Source organism: Corylus avellana, chromosome 2, assembly GCF_965113065.1.
Source record: "Corylus avellana chromosome 2, dhCorAvel1.hap1.2, whole genome shotgun sequence".
Lineage (NCBI taxonomy): Eukaryota > Viridiplantae > Streptophyta > Magnoliopsida > Fagales > Betulaceae > Corylus > Corylus avellana.
Genome location: NC_142491.1, coordinates 9,213,161 through 9,233,256, shown reverse-complemented (window position 1 = coordinate 9,233,256; position 20,096 = coordinate 9,213,161). Strand labels below are relative to the sequence as shown.

At 34.3% G+C, this 20,096-nt stretch overlaps 3 protein-coding genes across 5 annotated transcripts; 2 read left to right on the top strand and 1 right to left on the bottom strand.

Moving 5' to 3' along the window:
• Positions 1-1,248: 1,248 nt before the first annotated feature.
• LOC132172555 (ethylene-responsive transcription factor ERF105-like) lies at positions 1,249-2,001 on the top strand. The gene is made up of 2 exons (XM_088512525.1): positions 1,249-1,350; positions 1,453-2,001. Exons 1-2 carry the CDS (start codon positions 1,249-1,251, stop codon positions 1,999-2,001), a joined length of 651 nt encoding a protein of 216 aa, XP_088368651.1.
• A 2,757-nt stretch (positions 2,002-4,758) lies between these two features.
• LOC132167325 (ethylene-responsive transcription factor 1-like) lies at positions 4,759-5,533 on the top strand. Its single transcript, XM_059578266.2, has one exon. The coding sequence runs from the start codon at positions 4,848-4,850 to the stop codon at positions 5,505-5,507; it is 660 nt and encodes a 219-aa protein (XP_059434249.1). The 5' UTR covers positions 4,759-4,847; the 3' UTR covers positions 5,508-5,533.
• Positions 5,534-11,265: 5,732 nt separating this feature from the next.
• FUS5 (Proteasome component (PCI) domain protein) lies at positions 11,266-20,083 on the bottom strand. Of its 3 annotated transcripts, none has more exons than XM_059594495.2 (9): positions 19,664-20,083; positions 18,933-19,008; positions 15,998-16,086; positions 15,664-15,753; positions 14,429-14,473; positions 14,280-14,350; positions 13,676-13,814; positions 12,141-12,246; positions 11,266-11,703 (listed from the first exon to the last, which is right to left on the bottom strand). In XM_059594495.2, exons 1-8 carry the CDS (start codon positions 19,820-19,822, stop codon positions 12,175-12,177), a joined length of 741 nt encoding a protein of 246 aa, XP_059450478.2. In that variant the 5' UTR covers positions 19,823-20,083; the 3' UTR covers positions 11,266-11,703; positions 12,141-12,174. The 3 variants fall into 3 exon arrangements, with proteins under 3 accessions (XP_059450478.2, XP_059450459.2, XP_059450467.2); XM_059594476.2 differs by having other exon boundaries at positions 12,141-12,229; XM_059594484.2 differs by having other exon boundaries at positions 12,141-12,249; positions 19,664-20,082.
• Positions 20,084-20,096: the final 13 nt, after the last annotated feature.

Below are 20,096 nucleotides of genomic sequence, written 5' to 3'. Positions count from 1 at the left end.
ACACCTATGCTTTTAAGGAAAATTTTGACAAGAAGAGTGGTAAAAATATAAAAATCCAATCTAAATAATATGGTTATCTCCCGATATAAAATTCTAAAGCAATTATAAGTCAAAAAGAAAACATAAAATAAGAAGATCAATTTACACTATTAGAGTTGTTTCACATTGCGATTTCGTAGATTATGATTTTAAATCAAATTGAGAGTAATTTTTTTAAAAAACAATAATAATCTGTATTTTCAAATGGTAAACAAGAAACTACATTTTTAAAAACACAATTTAGGTTTAAAAGTCAAACTATACTTTTACCAAAAGCTTAAATGTATTTTAAAATTACAATCTTAGAGCCTATTTGGGATTGTTTTTTAGAAATAGAACTTTTAAGGGCTCGTTTGAAATTGCGTTTGAGGGGCCTAAAAGTGATTTTTAACACTTAAAAAGCCCGTTTGAAGAAAAACGTACTCGTTTGGTAAAAAAATTAAAAGCGTTTTTAAGGGTCCAAAAAGTTTACAAATGACTAAAAAGCACTTTTGGTAAAAACTTTAAAATGAAGCTTTTGTCCAAAAGCTCTTTCTGACTTAAAAACTCTATTTCTTAAACGCAATCTCAAACAGACTCCAAGTCAAAAAGAGATTTTGGGCAAAAGCTTTATTTTTAAGCTTTTGCTAAAAATGCGTTTTGGTCATTTTTAGGCTTGTTGGACATTTAAAAGCACTTTTAATGTTTTAACCAAAAGAATACTTTTTTTTTCAAACGGATTTTTTGAGCGTTTAAAGCATTTTTAAGCTCCTCAAACACAGCTTCAAATAGGCTCTTAATCTTAAATTAAACACGCGCTAATAGCTGACGTGGAGTACACTATCAGGAGATTTGCGTCACACCAAATCCACGCGCTTGATCAACCATTTAAGAAACAAAAGTATGCTTAAAAAAAGAGAGACAGAAAGTATAATACAATTAAATAACGAATAATATTTAAATCAACTGAAAATTTTTAAAAAATAATAATAATAATTAATCTCGCAAGAGATGTGCATGTTCCACGTGAGTAATTGAAGAACTTTCATGGGAAGCACCAAAATAATTCATTCTCCATCACCAAGCGCACGAGCATCTCAAACTCTCTCTTCTATCTTCGCTATAAATCAAAAACCCTCCAAAGCTGTTTTCCACAGTCACCGATCGACGCAAAAAAAAAGTACAACTTTCCCAATATAGTAAGTGTTAGCCAATACCATTTATCAGTCGATGGAGTCGGACTTGGCAGTTTTGGAATCAATCCGGCAACACCTTCTCGGAGATCCAGAAACTACTGGGAGTTTCTCGGCGATGAGTTTCGAGAATACCCAGGTGGTTAGCAATGTTGTTCTGGAACCGATCCGGCAATACCTTCTCGGCGATTCCGAAACTGCTCGGAGTAGTTTCTCGGTGATGAGTTTCGACAATGCTCAGGTTGTCAGCAATGTTGTTCTCAGCGAGAATTGGGGTGCGTCACTGCAAACAGTGACCGAGGAGCGTGAAGAACACACGCCACGATATAGGGGCGTGAGGAGGAGGCCGTGGGGGAAGTATGCGGCGGAGATAAGGGACCCGAAGAAGGGCGGCATGAGGGTGTGGCTCGGAACTTATGAAGCGGCTAAGGATGCAGCTTTGGCTTACGACCGAGCCGCTTTCAAGATGCGCGGTTCAAAAGCCAAGCTCAATTTTCCGCATTTGATTGGCTCGGGTGAAGCCGAGCCCGTTAGAGTGACTCCCAAGCGCCGTCACTCGTCAGAGCTGCCATCTTCATCGTCGTCGGATAATAGCTCTCCGAAACCAAAGAAGAGGAAGAGCGGCAGCGATGGTTCAGTGGTTCGAGCCGAGTCGAGTTGTGGAAGTAGTCCAATAGAGATGTCAATGGTTAATGATCAATCAGTTTCATGGTGGACGTTTGATCATCTGACTAATGACATCACTAATCCCTTCTTTACATTTGATCAACAAACAAATTGTAATGAGTGACCCATTAATCAAATTTTCTTTTTTTCACTGTCTTTTTTCCTCAAGCAATATTAGAATATAAATTAAATGATTAAATTCATATTTTTCTATTCGCTTAAGTTTTTAAGATAAATAATAATTTAATTAATATAGTATCAGAGCCAAATGTACCATGAGTCCAAATCTTATCTCTGTCATTCACTTCTCATTTGAATTAAATATTGTATATATTGGACCTTATTAGGTAAATGGGAGTTTAAACCCACACGTAAGAAAAAAAGTTAAAATATAAATTAAATGATTAAATTTACGTCTTCTTATTGACTTAAGCTTTAGGGGATAAACGATGATTTAAGAGTTTAAGTATATGTTTTATCATTGATATTTATCTAAATTCGAAATTCATTTTCTTAAAAAAAAAAACAAAAACAAAAACAAAAACAAAACAAAACAAAACAAAACGCGTCTCAATTTGGTTCTTTTGTTGTCTAGAAAATTTTGTTTTGCTCTTTTTCTTTTTCATCATCTATTATGGTGTTGAATTAATTGAGTTGATGAAAAGTTTTCAATGATGTTTCTCATTTTTTTGAATTAGAAAAGTCTAGTCAGAAACCAGCAAAATTAAGCAATAGGGGCTTACTAATTCTCCTCCTAACATGTGTTTCGGTTGCTAATTAATTAGGTGATATAAATTTTGAAATTGTATCACGTTCTTTTTGAAAAAAGTCTCACTTCAATCATTTTTGTCAATTCATTAAACAATGTAGGGGAAAAAAAAAATCAAACTAAATTTTTTAGAGAACACAGACCAATAAAAGAACTTAAAATTTATATCGTTTATCGATGAGGAAGCATAATATTTTAACCTTAAAAAAGAAAATGAGCCACTCAATTACAAGTTGGAATAATTAGTCAAAGACATTTTCAATCTCTTGCTTTGAGCTAATTATGTTTGTTTCTGAGGAAAAGGCAGGTGGGAATATCTTTCAAATTAATATGCATTTCCTTCAAGCTATATATATATATATATACATCTATGATTCCCTTCACTTCAAGTTTGAGAAATCGATCTTACACATTTGATTCAAGATTTGACATTTAAATGTATAATGTTTATTTATTCACCTAAAAGAAAAGGAACTTAACTGTATTCATATTTGATCCTATTGGGCCTGATCAGAAATACGAGAAAAGCAATGACTTTGGTGTGTGTGTGTGTGTGTATAAATATATAATAAAACTTATTTAAGTAATTTATAATTAGATTCCAAGTTTTAAAAAGAAGAGGAAAATTATGGGATAAGTGTCAGATTTTCAAGAGAAGGTGGGCAATAATAGAAACATGTTTTTAATTATTTGGTGTATCATGTTACACACTGAACACTGATCATCACAAAATTATAGCACCTAAATCTTGATGTATTCCAAAAAATGGTAATTAGAGTCTTGAATTTATTGAGATATTATAATGATTTTATTTTGACTATTATGTGATCCTAAGTGGGGGGAGATAAGATCTATATATGGCTTATTCTGTGCTACCACTTAATCCATATCTGTATATTAATTTCCAGAAGAAGTACTAAATCGATCGAGTCTTGAATTGATTGAGACATTTGATTAATTTCTTTTTGACTATGTGATCCTAAGTGGGGGAGACATGAGTCTTTTATTTGTGTTGATTAATCTCAATCTTAACAAGGGAACCGAAGTGGGAGGCAAGAATTAATGAGCAATAGGGAAAGCTAATTAATGTCACTTCTTTCTTGTAGAAAAATACAATAGAAAGTATTTTTTGAAGTGAATCATCAATCTCCGACCTTTTTTTTCTTTTTCTTTTTTTTTTGAAGTGAATCATTAATCTTGAAGAGTTAGGATGAAAAAAATTGCGCTGTAAGTACAATGCTATGAATAAAATTGGGACTTTCTTCCGTTCACACTTGGTCTATGAAATACAATCTACAATAATCAAGACATGAAATACTGTAATGTATTATGAGAAGAATAATGTTACTTTTCACATTTATTTATTACATTCATGTCATACTCGTCTGACATAGCCTATTTTCAGTGGTTTATTATAAACCACTTAAAGCATGTCATGTCAACAAATGTATCATAGTGTGATAAATGGATGTAAAATATAATATTACTCATCAACTTTTGAAAATAAAATAATGGTATATAGTATTATTTAACATTCTAAAATATCATCATAATATTCTGTGCACCATCTATTATATGATAATCTAACATTCAATAGCATATCATAATATTCTTACATTTCTAATCACGGATAACCCATTTAAGATTTACTCTTATATATATATATATATATATATATCATCTACATTCCGTGTATTTGTAACCCGCAAGTGCAGTTGGAAAGAAGAAAATGATTAAGGAATATTAAAGAGCATGAATTCCACATGTTATTCCAAACCCAACAACATATAAAAAGATGCTAAAAACGCGTAGATTTGACTGTGAAAATGGTCGAAAATTGTCCTCATGCTTCTGGAATGGCAGCCTGCGAGCTCTGACCACTGCAGAATGCCCATAACCTAATATTGTACGTAAAAGCAAACTCAATTATTTCTTTTCCTCAAAGATTCCATTCATTAAACCAATAAACTTCTTCCCATATATCTATCACTCCTCCCCATAAAGATTATAGAAATAAACAAATGAACCGACGATTACGACACGAACACAATCAAATAAATAAATAAATAAAATCATTCCCAGCACAAAAAACACATGCCCACAGGAAACGAAACTTCGTAGAAATGCATGAATATATATATATATATATAGCGATCACCCAATAAGTTATTATCAATCCCCACGAAGATGTATAATTAACCATGTTCGGAGAAACCACAACTTCGGAGTCCGACGCTGCTCTTTTAGAGACAATCCGGCGACATCTTGTGCAAAACGATCTTCAAGACACGGCGTCGTTTGTGGCAAAAGTTTACGACAGCAACACGCTACCGTTTAGTCGAAGCTCGAGCTTTGGCAGTCACTTTTTAATGGAGAGCTGGGGGGAGTTGCCTTTGAAGGTGGACGACACAGACGACATGGTCGTTTACGGTGCTTTACGTGACACTGTGAATGTTGGATGGGCCCCGTTAGATAATGCTGCGGTGGCGCGTGAGGAAGGTGTTGATATGGCGCGTGAGGCGCAGGTAGCGGAGAAGTACAGGGGGGTGAGGAGGAGGCCGTGGGGAAAGTATGCTGCCGAGATAAGAGACCCGAAGAAGAGCGGCTCGAACTCAAGGGTGTGGCTCGGGACTTACGAGACAGCTGAGGATGCGGCTTTGGCTTATGACAGGGCCGCTTTCAAGATGCGCGGCTCGAAAGCCAAGCTCAATTTTCCTCATCTTATAGGCTCGGATGAGTGTGAGCCAATCAGAGTGACTGCCAAGCGTGGCTCTCCGGAGCCGTCGGCTTCGTCTTCCACGTCGGAGCCTAAGCCAAAAAGGAGCAAACTTGACTCCGACGGTGCTCGCAATTCGAAGTAGACTGCTGAAACGTGGCGCCCAGTTGGCTGATGAATTGTATATATTTTTTTTGGTTTTTTTTTTTTTTCTTTTTCTCTCAAATATCCCAATCCAATCCACTTCCGCCGATATTTTTAAGGAATAAAGGTAAAATTAGTTATTTAGTTGGTCTAAATTACCAAATTATTTTATGTGATATAATAAATAATTTATAAGTTATTTTAGTTGATCTAAATTATAAATCACTCTATGTGGTATACAAAATAATTTATACGTCTTCAAAGTAGGCCAAAATAACTATTTACTTCTTGAAATCAATTTCCCTTAAGTAACTCTATCACGTAATATTCAATAAAAACACGACATGTGTTTTTATAAAAAAATTTGACTTTTAAAAATGACAACTACAATTTTTCAGGTTGTCATTTTTTAGAACAGAAATATCCTTCAAACCAGGAAGAAATATCCTCCAACCAATTTGAAATAGTGTTAAGTGTCTATAAACATTTAAAACATACATTAAATTCTTAAGATCATTAATTGCAGTTTACTAACTTAGACTAATGTTTTAAATGTTTATAGACACTTAACACTATTTTAAATTGGTTGAAGGATATTTCCTCTAGTATGATTTGGGGGAAATTTTTGTCTCATTTTTTATACGATAGGAAATAATTTGTAATTTAGGTCAACCACAATGACCAATTTTACATTTATCCCTATTTTTAATTTCGCTCTCGGTCTCAAATTTTTTTTTCCTTTAGATTTGGTTTAAAAAAAAAAAAAAAAATCAACTCAGTTTATTAAATTTTTAATTGTAAATAAAAAAAATATGTATATAAATCACACGTGTGTAAACGAAATATATAAACTGCGATGAAATTATTTGGGCCCTCAAACTTTATAATGTTTTTGGTTTTACCGTTAGATTTGGGTAGGAGTTAAGAGAGGTGGTTAAGGTGGGGGCTCTCAAATATTCAAATATATATGATTCCTGAATCTTAGTTGTTTGCAGCATCATCATCATTCATGTTTTAGTCCCTTCATTCTTGGGAAACTATGATCTCCTCAACTATTATCATAATTGTGATGTTTTTTTTAATGTTTTAATTTTTGCAGTGTTCCCACAATCTACCACTTACAATGTCCCTCTTCCATTAAAATTTGTTCTTAACTAAAAATAAATAAAAAATAAAAAAAGAAGAGAATATAATGGTCATTTTGTGACCCCAAAATATATATATATATATAGCTTAAAAAAAAAAGACCTACAGTGTTGCTCCAGATCCACAACGTGGCCATGGGTCACAAAAATTATTAATATCCCGGTGGGGTTGAATCAGACTATAATTCAATTGGTATTAAGGAAGTGTGTGTAGTTCATATCATCTAAGCCCCTCCGAAGCAATTCACAATGGTCAAGTGCTACTATAGTTACGCCCAGATAGAGTAGTCTCAGTTGGCTGCTCCCTCTTGCTCATTTGCATAGAGGAAAAAAAAAAAAAAAAAAGTGGGAGGGGTATTTTTTATTTAAGAATTTTTTTAAAAAAATCAATGGTGTAATTGTTTGTTTTAAATTTCATGGGGCATAATGGACATTTTGCATCTCTTTCTGCTTAACTTTACAAAATTTTCGAATGGAGGAGGGACATTGCAACCCCAATATTAGATTTGAGGGATATTGCAAAAAATGAAACATTAGAAGAAGAAAAAAATAAATAAAAATAAAATAAAATTGAGTGAAGGAGAATAAGTACTGTTTTTCCTTAAAAATATATATCATTTTAAGGTGGTGGTGAAATATTGCATAATAAATGCTATGAGCACATTTTTTTCATCTACTCTCTGTTTTAATTTTTTTTTGTAAGTACATAAGAACAACCAAACTAGAAACAACAAACATAACAGCCAAAAAAAAAAAAAAAAAAAAAAAACAAGCAAGTTAGCGAAAAATTCCAATTTAGACAAACAATAATTAGCACCTCACTGTTTTGGAGGGAGACCTCAAAGGTGGAAGTCGAGTGAGAATGCAACTAACAAAGCTGGTGGTTGTAACCCATGATGAAAATCAGGAGTACTAATAAAAGAACCCCATAAAACTTAGCTTATGCGCGCCTAGCTTAAGAAGAAACTGAAGAGACTAAGAAAAATTATAACAATTAAGGGCTTTCCTTCTAAAATGGTGAGCTTGATAGCATCATTAGGAGTCAATTAATATTCCTATTATTGTTTGAAAAAAAATGATAGGAGTATTAAAACTTTTATTAAAATTGTTTTGCAGCATCATTTATAGTCTACTGTTTAATTATAGATATGGGTGTCACATGGACTATCACGTAACTGTCTACATTGTAATAGTTGATGTGACAAATACTATACATAATATCGTAAGACACTTGAAATAAAAGTTATAGTACCCCAACACGCTCTCATTTTTTTTTTCTTATAACCTTTTATACTTATCATGCACGTTATGGAATACATTAAACAAATACATATATTTTATATTCTCAGTGGATAAGATAGAGTCAAGTTGCAGCTTTACTTTTACACATATCAAGGCTGCTAAGATAGAGGCCTTTCCAAATTTAAGCGATCCTTCATCTCCATCTCCAGACAAGCTAAGAAATAAACAAATATTTACAAAAATAAAAAAGAAAAGAAATAAAAGAAATAAACAAATAGTACATTGTATTCCCATCTAAAACATGTGAAAAAAACTACTTGAAGAAGTAGCTTTCAAGGCAGTATGAAAAAGACATGCATTCAATATTCAAACTAGCTAATTAATTACCTCCCAAAATCCAAAGCCATGCAAGTCACACTTTGCCACCAACTCTACCTTTCTTGTCACCGACTCTGAAATTCCATTCTGCTCTCAAATTGTGTTGAATAAGGTTTCCCTCGTGAATGAATTTTACTATTTAATTCATTTTTCATTTCTTTTTTTTTTTTAAAGAAAAAGTTATAACATGCATTCACATGATCAACCACTATAATTATCAACTAATTAAACCTCAATATTCTCTCTCCCCCTCTTCTCTTTTTTTTTTTTTTTTTTTTGACATGTCCGTACAAGAGTGGAAGACGGATTCGAACTAGTGACTTCCGCTTCATTATGCATGGTCCCAGCCGATTGAGCTACCTCTTGAGGACTTCCCCTCTCTATATATATATAAAGAAAAACTACATTTTTCCTATCTAACTACCGCTCGTTTTGTAATGTTTCTCTTAACGTTTTAATTTTTGCAACATCCCCCAATTTATAATTGGAATTGCAATATCTCTCTTCTACAATACAAAATGATAAAAATACCATGAAAATTTAAGAAAAAAAAAAAGTCAGAATGCCGGATATTTTTGCTATTTTATATTGCAAAATAGGGATATTATAACTCTAATGGTAGATTAGGGGACGGTGTAAAAATTAAAACATTGAAAAAAACAGAGGTAGTTTGTGGGGGTGAAGAAAAAAAAAACCTAGAACATGAGGTTGTTATCATTTATATTGACCTAGTTAACATTTGTTTAGTTCTCTTCCACTTTTGGCATTTTGTCTTCTTTTCTATTCCTAGACGTTGTTATTTGTTAAAGCATCTGTTTGACATGATGTGAACGGAATGGAAAACATAAAGTTGAACAAAGATAGTAATTTTCACCTGTTCAGGCTGGTGGCTGGCCACTCCCGACAGCAGCAGCCCACGTTCAGACGACGACAAGGTCGTGTCCCTCTCAACATATTATATTAATAATAAATAAATAACTTCAAAAGAGAATCGGAGAAACATGTGCTCACCAAATTGTATTGTGACATTGTCCAACTACCACGACTATCAGAATAAATAATTGGTTCACACAAGAGTTTCTAATGATTAAAATATTAATTTAAATGATTGAGTTTATTATTTTTTATAATTTAATTTTTTTAGATGAGTAGTAATTTAATCTAGTATTAGAGTTGGGGTTGTAAATTTAAACATTGACTTCACAATTTACCTTCAATTAAATATTATTTATTTTGGATCTCGTCTTGTTAATTTAAATTATTAAATTCACAATTTCTTATCAGTTTAAACTTTTTATATAAATGGCAATTTTGATTGCAAAGAAACTACTTGAGCTTTCGGAGAAATGCTAATTTTTCTGAATTTCCCAAAAATAAAAATAAAAATCTCTTCTATAATATCATTCAAAATCTACCTGAAAACTTTAGCTAATTAGCTCTATACACAAATGTGTAGTGACGATAAACTTGAAGTTCCCAGGATATGTGATTTGTGTTGGGAAAATTGATAATTAATTGGTTAACAATTTCCCACCAGCCCTTTATGCGAAAGACAAGTTTGAAAATAAAACGCACGAGAACACACACCAATCACACACATACACAAAGTTTACGTGGTTCGGCAATATGCCTACGTCCACGGGGCGTGATCCGATCTCCTTCTTTACTATTAAGAAATATTGAGTACAATGGTACAAGCCTGAACCGCTCAAGTTTAATATCACAAACCCAAGCCCTTAACCCCTTGTACACCCCACTCAACTGTCCCTCTCAAATACCCAATAAAGAAAAGTCACAAAGTGTTCTCACCAATTTGGATTTTCCGGATCTCCCACTTAACCAAGGACTGCATGTCCTTTTATAGAGGCTTAATCATGAAAAAATAGGAGAACAATTTTAATCTAATTGCTGCTGGGAAAACGAAACCATCATGAATACAAAGTCTTTTTCATAATGAAGATAAGCATTGCAGCCCACATGTTTATCCACACACGTTTTCTCCAAAAATCAAATTCCAAGTTGTTCTTGGACTCCTTTTAAAACTAACCTTATCCTCTTATAGATAAATATGACTTGAACCCACCAACTTGAATATTGATATTTTCCAGCAATTATCTTCACACTTATTGACAATTTGAGCCATTATCAACAATTTGCTATTAAAGCTGACATGTAAACGAATCTATTCAGGCAGCCACCAAGCTTTGAGAGAACAAAATTCATTTGTTTTGGCATAAAATACTTTTAGTTAATAACATTTTTTTAAAAAAAAAATTACTAGTTTTTGATTTTTTTTGCAACCTTAAAAATGGTTCAAATAACATTTTTTAACATTTGGTTCATATGAAAAATCGTCAAATATTTCTTATATTTTTCATATAATCCAATGAGTTACAAAAAAGAGAGAAACGACAAAGAGATACGGAAGAAGAGTATATGAGAATAAAATTTTTCAACCCTTCGGAGGTGAGGTTAGAATTCAATGCAATTGTCTGCATATTACTTGCAATTCTGGCATGCAATTGTTAAAAGACTCTTGTAAAACCCACTTGTCCAAACAAGTGTTAAGACAACCCAAGACTTATTTAGACAGGTATACCCCATAAAGGGCCCTATCACATTTGTATGTCATATGGTATGAGAAAGCAATGAAAAATTGTTTAAGAATGACAAAGCGTAAACCATTTTATTCTTTGTAACAGTTATTTTTTAAAAATATTTTCAAGTTAACCAATATTTTACATCGCGCCAAACACTCAAAAAATAAGATAACATTTTTCATAAAATATTTTACGCTGAAAGGCTGAGTTCATCATTTCATCTCAAAAACCTAAAATTCCTTTCATGTCTACAGCCAGTGCAATTAATTTTCACATTACATCCAACCTGTTAAGAAGGTTTCCTCAATAGATGAGGGTTATATACAGTGAAGAAGTATGATTAGACTCCATAGGATCAATTCCAAAAGATATTGCAAACACAAAGTAAAGAGCAGATCCAGCAAGCTAAATGGGTAGGCATACTGAGCATTCAGAACTCTAACTGTGAAACAAGACATTTAAAGATATGTTGAAACAAATATACTATTAATGGGTAGCCCAGACATCTGAAACTATTGCAGGCAGCCATTTTCTTCACAAGACAAATTAATACGCAACATCAATAGCCACAAGTACCTAGCTACATAAACAAAAAAACATTTAAGCCGCACCACCAAATCTGGTCTTTTTCTTGCTGACTCAGGAATACAAGCTAATGATTATAGCAACAATGACAAGTTCACCATCAATGAAGAATCATTGTCCCCAAATGCACAACCATCCGTTGCTTGAATCCATGAACAGACAAAAAAAAAATAACAGGCGAAGCCCAAAGCCAATCCCATGAGCTCCCTCCATCCATGTATTCGTTCAAGCAATCGGATGCCGCCTCCTGCATTTTTCCAACTTGTTAAGTCAAACAGTAGAATTTTTAAGCAATTCAAATTGATGATCCAAACTAATATTTAATGCAATTGTAATTAGGGCTCAACCTCCATAACCCTATCTACTTGCTTGTTCCCCGCTGACATATTAAATCCATACTTCAAATTGAAATAAATAAAAGCAAATAAAAGAAAATGAAAAATCCTGATGTAGTTGTTGGAAACTGTACTACCAAAAAATAACTTTAGAAATCCATTTTACCGAGTATTATTTTATAGGATGCGATAGATATAGGGAGAATGTTGACTTCACCAACCGATAGTAGATTGGTGGTAAATAAATCAATCGATGAAACAAGACTGTAAACACAGAATCAGATTAAAACTTCGACCGCGACTTCACGGGAGCAGAATCACTAAAAATGGCAAAGATGTATTGAATTACCTCTTGGGACGACTTCGGTCCTCCTCGTAGTCCATCACTCCACCAGGTTCAGAGTAGATCTCCTCATGCCCTCGGAAGTCAATGTCGGCCTGCTTACAGTGTGTAACTTCTGCCACAATGTAAGTAAGACACATCGACCAACATATCCCATACAATGAAATAAAGACTTTTAATCTAATAACATTGTAGCTACAGGAGATCAAAAGGAGTGTGTCATGAAACACATGCGATTTTTTTTTTTTTTTGGTGTACTCGAAATATCATTAAAAGCACAAAACACAACCCAAGTATACAGAAAGTATACAAAAGAAACGCTTATCTAAACGGAGCAAACAAAGAAGCACATGCAACTGTATAAAACCATAGGGTTGCAACTTCTGCCACAACGTAAGTAAGACACATCTACCAACATATCCCATACAATGAAATAAAGACTTTCAACCTAATAACAATGTAGCTACAGGAGATCAAAAGGATCATTAAAAGCACAAAACACAACCCAAGTATACATGAAGTATACAATAGAAACGCCTATCTAAAAGGAGCAAATAAAGAAACACATGCAACTGTATAAAATCATAGGGTTGCAACTTCTGCCACAATGTAAGTAAGACACATCGACCAACATATCCCATACAATGAAATAAAGACTTTCAATCTAATAACATTGTAGCTACAGGAGATCAAAAGAATCATTAAAAGCACAAAACGCAACCCAAGTATACAGAAAATATACAAGAGAAACGCAAAATCATAGGGTTGCAACTTCTATAATCTGATAACAATATACATAAAAGAAAGTTATACTTCCAACCCCCTTAATAATCTCTGGGACTCCCCAGAGCTTTGACTTGTGACGCACCCCTTCTGCTTGCACAGAGGGCACAAAATTAAACAGCATTAACAGCAACATCATATAATTCAATTCTATCCCCCAGTTATTTTGTTTCATCCCCGCCAGGCACCAGCAGCCACTTGGGTTCTCATTTCTATGACAAGCTCTAGAACTACATCAGTAGCAAACCTACGACAAAATGGTTCTATTCTCTGTTTAAAATTTTAAATTGGTTCTCTGAACTTGATTTGGTTCAGAAATAAATAATTAGTTATGCGGCCAATTAGATTGATTAGCTGTTTTTATTATTATTATTATTATTATTATTGGTAAGCTACATCTAATAACATCATATTCCAATGAGCTGGTCATGCTACACTTCTTAATAATGCCAACCCCATCTGAACTACAGACTCTCAGTTTTTGTTCTAGGTTTAATAGTTGCCATTCCAGCACATCTAACCAATTTTGCTCCTTTAACAACTTAGCCATGGATCGTACTTTTAAATGCACATAGAGAACTAAGAATTAAAAAATAATAATAATAAATGTCTTAAAAAACTAAATTAAATAAACAAACAAGGAGACTAACTTCATTTCCATAGGATGTCCCATATTCTGCATTTAGATAACTAGTTTTAAATTATGGAGAAAAAGGACAACATAAGCAATTCAAAACATAAAACTAGATTAAACTGACCTTGAGTGAAAGGGACTTCTTTACTTCTTCCACCCTATCCTCAACCTCCTTCCGGTGTTTCTTGTCCAACTCACTCATGCTATCAGCCCATTTAATCTTCTCTTGAATTGAGACAAGTAGATTGTCTGATGTAGCCAACCTATCAATGTTCATAAACCAATATTAGACATAATACTAACACCTATGAGAACTATTATCTTGAAAGACAATTTTTTATTAATGAACAAGTAGCTATAGCAATAGAAACATGTGACATGCTAGGTCAAGAATTGGAACACGAATTTGCTTGGACTTCGCCAGCTGGATTAAACAAAGGCTAACATACCTCCAGATGTCACACAGAACATTATTTGCTAAAAGGACTGAGTAAAGGCCACAGAACATGCAATTACTAAAGCTCACTCAAAAAGTTATATCACTCTCCAAGTGCTAAAAGTAACATAGCACCGGAGTTTATAAATGAAAAATTATAAATGCACCTAAAAGCAGGACCACTTCATGGAAAATAAGTTCTTCAAGAGAAGAAGATTGATCTAGCAATCAGACAAAAAACCAAATATCATCACAGAAATTACTCAAATGCTATTGGAACCAGAGACACTACCAGCTTGACAGCGTTTGTATCATGCCGCCAAGTTGACCAGGTCTTAGATCCCTCCCTGCTGCAAATTGAACCTGCAAAACACAATCATAAACAAGTTAATAAAAAGAAATGTGGCAACTCAAAGAGAGGCAAGGAAGATGAGCTCAGACCTCAAAGCATCTTCGCAACTGATCCAGCTTCCCTCTAACTATGCCCTAATAGCAAGAAACACAAACAAAACAATCAGTACATTCTTATTTATGCTTTTTCTCATCTTATCAGTTATAGACTTATAGCAGACCCCTAACCAAAAGATACATATAATATAAATAAAGACCCATTGTAATTATTAATACATGTCCTCAAAGCCTTAAACAAAAAAGAGGTGTTCAGGACAAGAAAGAAAAGAAAAAACTTCCATTTGTCATCCATACCATCTGTAAAATTACAAAAGAAATCTATCTACATATAATAAAAGCATGAACTCCTAAAGTGAAAATTAAACAAGCAAAATACGCTAAACGAAGTAACAGGGGTTGGAGTTCTAATTAGGTGATATTTATTGTTAATTTAATTGAGAGATGGCATCATCCAAAAGAAAAAGGAAAAAAAATTAGAAAAAAAAAAGAAAAGAAGGAAATACGTCATAATAATTTTTTTTTTTTTTTGATAAGTAAAGATATATTATCAAGGCGCAAAGGGGCGCAAAGGAAATACGTCATAATAATTACCAAAAGAAGAAAAGTTTAAAAATAACAAAAATCATAAAAATAAATTACTTAACAAGGAGTCAGCATCAAATATAAGGCGTTGTTAACATACACCCTATCACATATATAGTGTAGACAAGAAGTTAGCATTTGTTAAAAATTACTTAATTAGTGAACTCATAAAAAGGGAAGTGACCTCCCAAATATTTGCTTTATATGTATTAAAAATCCTGTTAATATATCTGATAAAACAAATTGTTATTTGATTTACCTATTATTTTACCTAAAAAAAATATCAATATAAACAACGATGTAGCATTAAAAAGGCACTAGGTGCAAAGCACATGCTGTTATACTTGTAACAAAAAGCAGTAACCATCATAAAGTGATTAAAGCATTTGAACACGGTTTCCTGTCATTCAAAGTATGATAGTGTGATAAAATAGTCATATTCCAACATCATAGAAAACATAAAACACCCCCAGAAGAAATAAAAATATATATATACATAAATCAGTATGAGTTCTACTTATAGCCCCTGAAATCATTCCCTTCAAATTTGATTTACTGACTACAAAACTCTATAGAAATAACAACCCTACTTCCCCACTACATGCAGCAGTTAAAAGTATATCCAAATATAGTAGGTCATTGATATTGAACAGAAAAATGGAATTCAAAGGGAGAATACCTACCGCATACATGCACTCATTGATTAGGAAGTCTTCAAGTTCACGTACATTTGTGACATCTAACTCCTGCATCAGTTGATCATATGGTAGGACCTGGGTATGGACTTAACAATTAGACCCTAAGACAGATAACAAGACATGTCACAAAGAAGCACCTAGAAGGGAAAACCTTCTGAATGACCATGACCTGTATGGTTCTAGTAAAATACATATAAGTAGGCAAAAAAGCATGATGCAGTAACCACTATCACTATCACTTAATCAGACAGGTAAATCAGCCTGTTCAAAAAGATATGAATTTGTTAAAAGAAATTGTTCAGAATCCAAGGAAGAATACCTTGTTTGTCTCAGCCAGTGTAAGCACAGTAAGTTGCTTTAGCTTGAGAACTTGTTCAGGGACCAATTGCGGAAGACGGTCAGCATTACCTATACGCATACATATTTCAATAGCCAAAATTCTATCACATTATGCCTTGCAGAAGCACAACTCAAATAAGGCTTAAGGGCAGGAAATTGTTAGAAGAAATTTGATAAAACAAGCATTACTAATTTACTATGATAAAACTCAAGATGAGTTTTTGTTAGTTGAGTGCCACATAATTAACCATGTTGCTTCCTTCTGTCAAATGGCCAGTTACAGGTGGGTTATTCCACAAGCCATTACAGCCTTCATTTTTTGCAAAGTTAATTAGCTTAAAGGCAAAAGAAAAAGATCTTGTAAAGTTCAATCATTCTAGCCAACATCCAGCTGGTATGGGAGGAAAGAGCTACAGGACCAATAACTAATGGATCAAGAGTGCTTGCACAAGTATGAAGCATGTCTGTGATATTGTATCTTGAGACGATGTCTCATTTTCTTGGATTCTTAAATCAGATAATCATTATTCCAAACATTATGGGAGACTTGCAATACTCCGCAATTGTAATAAATTTTATCATTCATCTCATATTTTCAAAATTATTGATAGCCATAAGTTTACTCTGAAACATTCCAACCTCTTTCTTCTAAAAACTCCCAAGAAAACCACCAAGAGACCAACCGCCCCAACTACAGGGCAAAAACCAGCTGAAATTATTATAATTAGAACTCAAGAAAGCAAACTGAAAAGCAACAAGAGTAAGGAAATTTTACAAGCCACTTCTCAAAACCAGAAAATATATATATATAGCTCTTAGCTGTAGGTATGATTTTGATCATACAATATCAGAAAAAAGCAGCAAGTTTATAGGTTTTTTTTTTTTTTTTTCTTTTAAAGCCTGTGCACATTTTCAACTTACCTCACACACAGTGATAATGTTCAACTGAATTGTACAGATATTCATAATCCCCCTCCCACTCACTACAAGCACCCATAAGCCTGCCTAATGTCCTTCATTGTTTGTCATTGTTATGGAGGCTTTAAACAAAATGATATCCGCTACAGTGAAGGGGAGTTTCTTTTCAGGATTCTCTGTAAGGTCTAAGAACATTGGTGGCCTTAACATCTCCCATCTCCTGGTCGTGGATGACACAATTATTTTTTGTGGGGCAAACCCTGATCACCTTTGTTATTTGGGTTGTTTGTTTTAGTGTTTTGAAGTCGTCTCAGGTTTGAAGATCAATCCAACTAAATCAAAGTCGGTCCTTGTTGGTAATGTCAATAATGTAGAAGGCTTGGCTCACATTTTGAGTTGCAGGGTTTCTTCCTTGCCTATAAAGTATCTCGGTCTTCCGCTATAGCTCCTTTTAAGGCCAAGTCTATTTGGGGATGGAATTAAAGATAGAGCACAATGTAGCCAGTTGAAAGAGGTTGTATTTGTCGAAGGGTAGTAGGATTACTTTGATTAAGAGCAATTTGTCTAATTTGCCTACCTACTTCTTATCTCTTTTCCCCATCCATGTTGGCTTTGCCAATCGCATTGAGAAGTTACAAAAGTTTTTTTTTTATGGGAAGGTAAATATCACTTGGTAAATTGGTCGAAGGTTTGTTTTCCAATTTTGGAATGGGGGTTGAGGGTGACAAGTTAATTGTATTTGACCGAGCTTTCTTAGAAATGTGGTTATGATGTTATGCTTTCGAGAGAGAGGCTCCATGGAGAGCAGCAGTGGATTGTAAATATGGCAACTTGTGGGGTGGGTGGAGTTCTTGTGAGGTTAATGAGTCATACAGGGTTGGGCTTTGGAAGTTTATCAAAAAGGGTTGGGGAGAGTTCTCTATATACACTAGATTCGAGGTGGGGGATACCTTTAAAATCAGATTTTGGCATGCTGCGTGGTGGAGGAAACCCTTATGGTAGCCTTTCTAGAGTTGTTCAGTATAGCTCGCTTCAAAGATGCTTCTGTAGCAGATATGTACAGCTTGCTAGCGACTCTCATCAATGGAACACCAGTTTTAAGCGTCACATGACTAGGAGGTGGATTTCTTTACCACATTCTTCGATTTTTTGTACTCCATCAGACTAAGACGAGGGTGGAGAAGACAAGTTGTGTTGGGCCCCTTCAAATAGGGGGTTTTTGATGTTCGGTCATTTTATAATGCCCTTACCACCCATGATAGTGAACTTTTCTCTTGGATTCATGTGCAAGAAGAGTGAAGAATATGTAGATCACCTTCTACTCTCCTGTGAGACTAATTATGCCTTATGGAGTTCTATCTTTGACCCCTATAGGTTAAAGTGGGGTTATGCCTTGGAGGCTAGTGGACCTCTTTGCATGGTGGAGAGGGCAGCAAAGTTCTTCTCAAAAGGTAGCAGTGTGGACGATAAGCCTTGCTTGATGTGATGTATATGGAGAGAAACAAATGACCGTAGCTTTGAGGATTGCGAGAGATCGGTGGTGGAAGTAAAGGCCTTCCATCTTCAAAACCCTTTACCAATGGACAGTCCCCTATGATTGCCTTCATATTCTAGTTATCATGATTTTCTTCGTCTTTTTCTTTCTCTGATTAGATATTTCTCTTGTATACTTCATATGTAGGTGAGTTGCGCCCTCTCCTTTTCTAATAAAATTTTGATTACTTATAAAATAAATAAATAAATAATTCAAGATTGTACTGTACAGTATAAACATGTAAAACTTTCAGAAATTGTCGTGAACATAGGCAGCATATGGCTATTAAGCTCTGTCCAAACAACACCTTACTGAGTGATAAATAAACCAATGCCTCAACCCTATATTATGAACAAAACTATTGTAGTAAATAATGAATATCCTTATAAATCAAACCGACAACTAGTGAGTGACAAAAAGGAATACAAATGCTAAAACATAAAGCAAGATCTGATATTCTTACGTTTGTAATCACTCCAAGTGCCATGTGCAAACAAACGAAGCACATCAAGGTACACAGAACTATCAGTTCCTTCAAGCTGCACAGGTTTATAGTTAAAACCCAGAAAAACATTGAATCAATTTTATGTGAGACTGAATAATCCAAAGCCTCAAGGCCTTTTAAGTGAAACAATAAAGATGAAAGCCTTCACAAATTGCACAAATGGCCAAAGAAAATTAAGTGAAACATCTGAAAATGGCAAAAGAACTGATACACATAAACACGTTATAAAAATATGTCCAACGACAACTGGTCAACAATCTTTTAATTCATCTATACAATTCATTTACCAACATCTTGGCAATTGTTCATTCGATGTAGCAGAAATATCATCTACCATCATAACATTTAAAAATGCTTTGTTTCATTCGTTAATCACAATACGAACTTCAATATTATACCAGTCTCAAACCACAAATTTCACATAAAACCATGACCAATTAGACTGCAGTGAGTAGTAATCAACCCAAAAGTGACTATCAAGGAAAAGTGCCAAATCTAAGGTACCTAAACTCTTACACACACAAAAAAAAAAAAAAAAAAAGAAAGATTTATCAACAAAAATACGTGCTGTTGCTATATTTCAATGCACGAAGCATAAAATTCATAATTTGACAACATTCAATTAAAAAACACGATTTTCAATCGGTTGCCCTAGCTTTCTGAGCAACGAAACAGAGCGAGAGCCGAACCTGAAGGACGGAGGGAACGGCGAGAATCTCGGAGAAGGCGAAGAGGGAGGGGTGCGAGGTGGCGTCGGCGACGAGGGCCCCGAGGGCCGAGCCCTGGAGAGCCGAGGCTCGCTTCACAAAGTGCTCGATCAGGTCCGCTTGCTTTTGCTCTATGTCCATTTTGTTGCTCTTCAAAAAAAAAAAAAAAAAAAAAAAAAACGAATTCTATCCCCCAAAAAAATAAAAAACAAAAAAACAAAAAACGAACCCGAGCGAAGAAAAGCGCGTGAGCGAGAGCGAGAGAGGGGTTAGGGATTGTGGCGTTTGATTTCAGAGAAAGGGGAATTGGGAGGTGGATTTGGGGTTTTAGGTTGTGGAGCGATCTGCGAATGCCGCTGCCAATATTACGTACTGCTACTGCTACAGATGTTCTAGTACGAAGAGTTTGATTTTA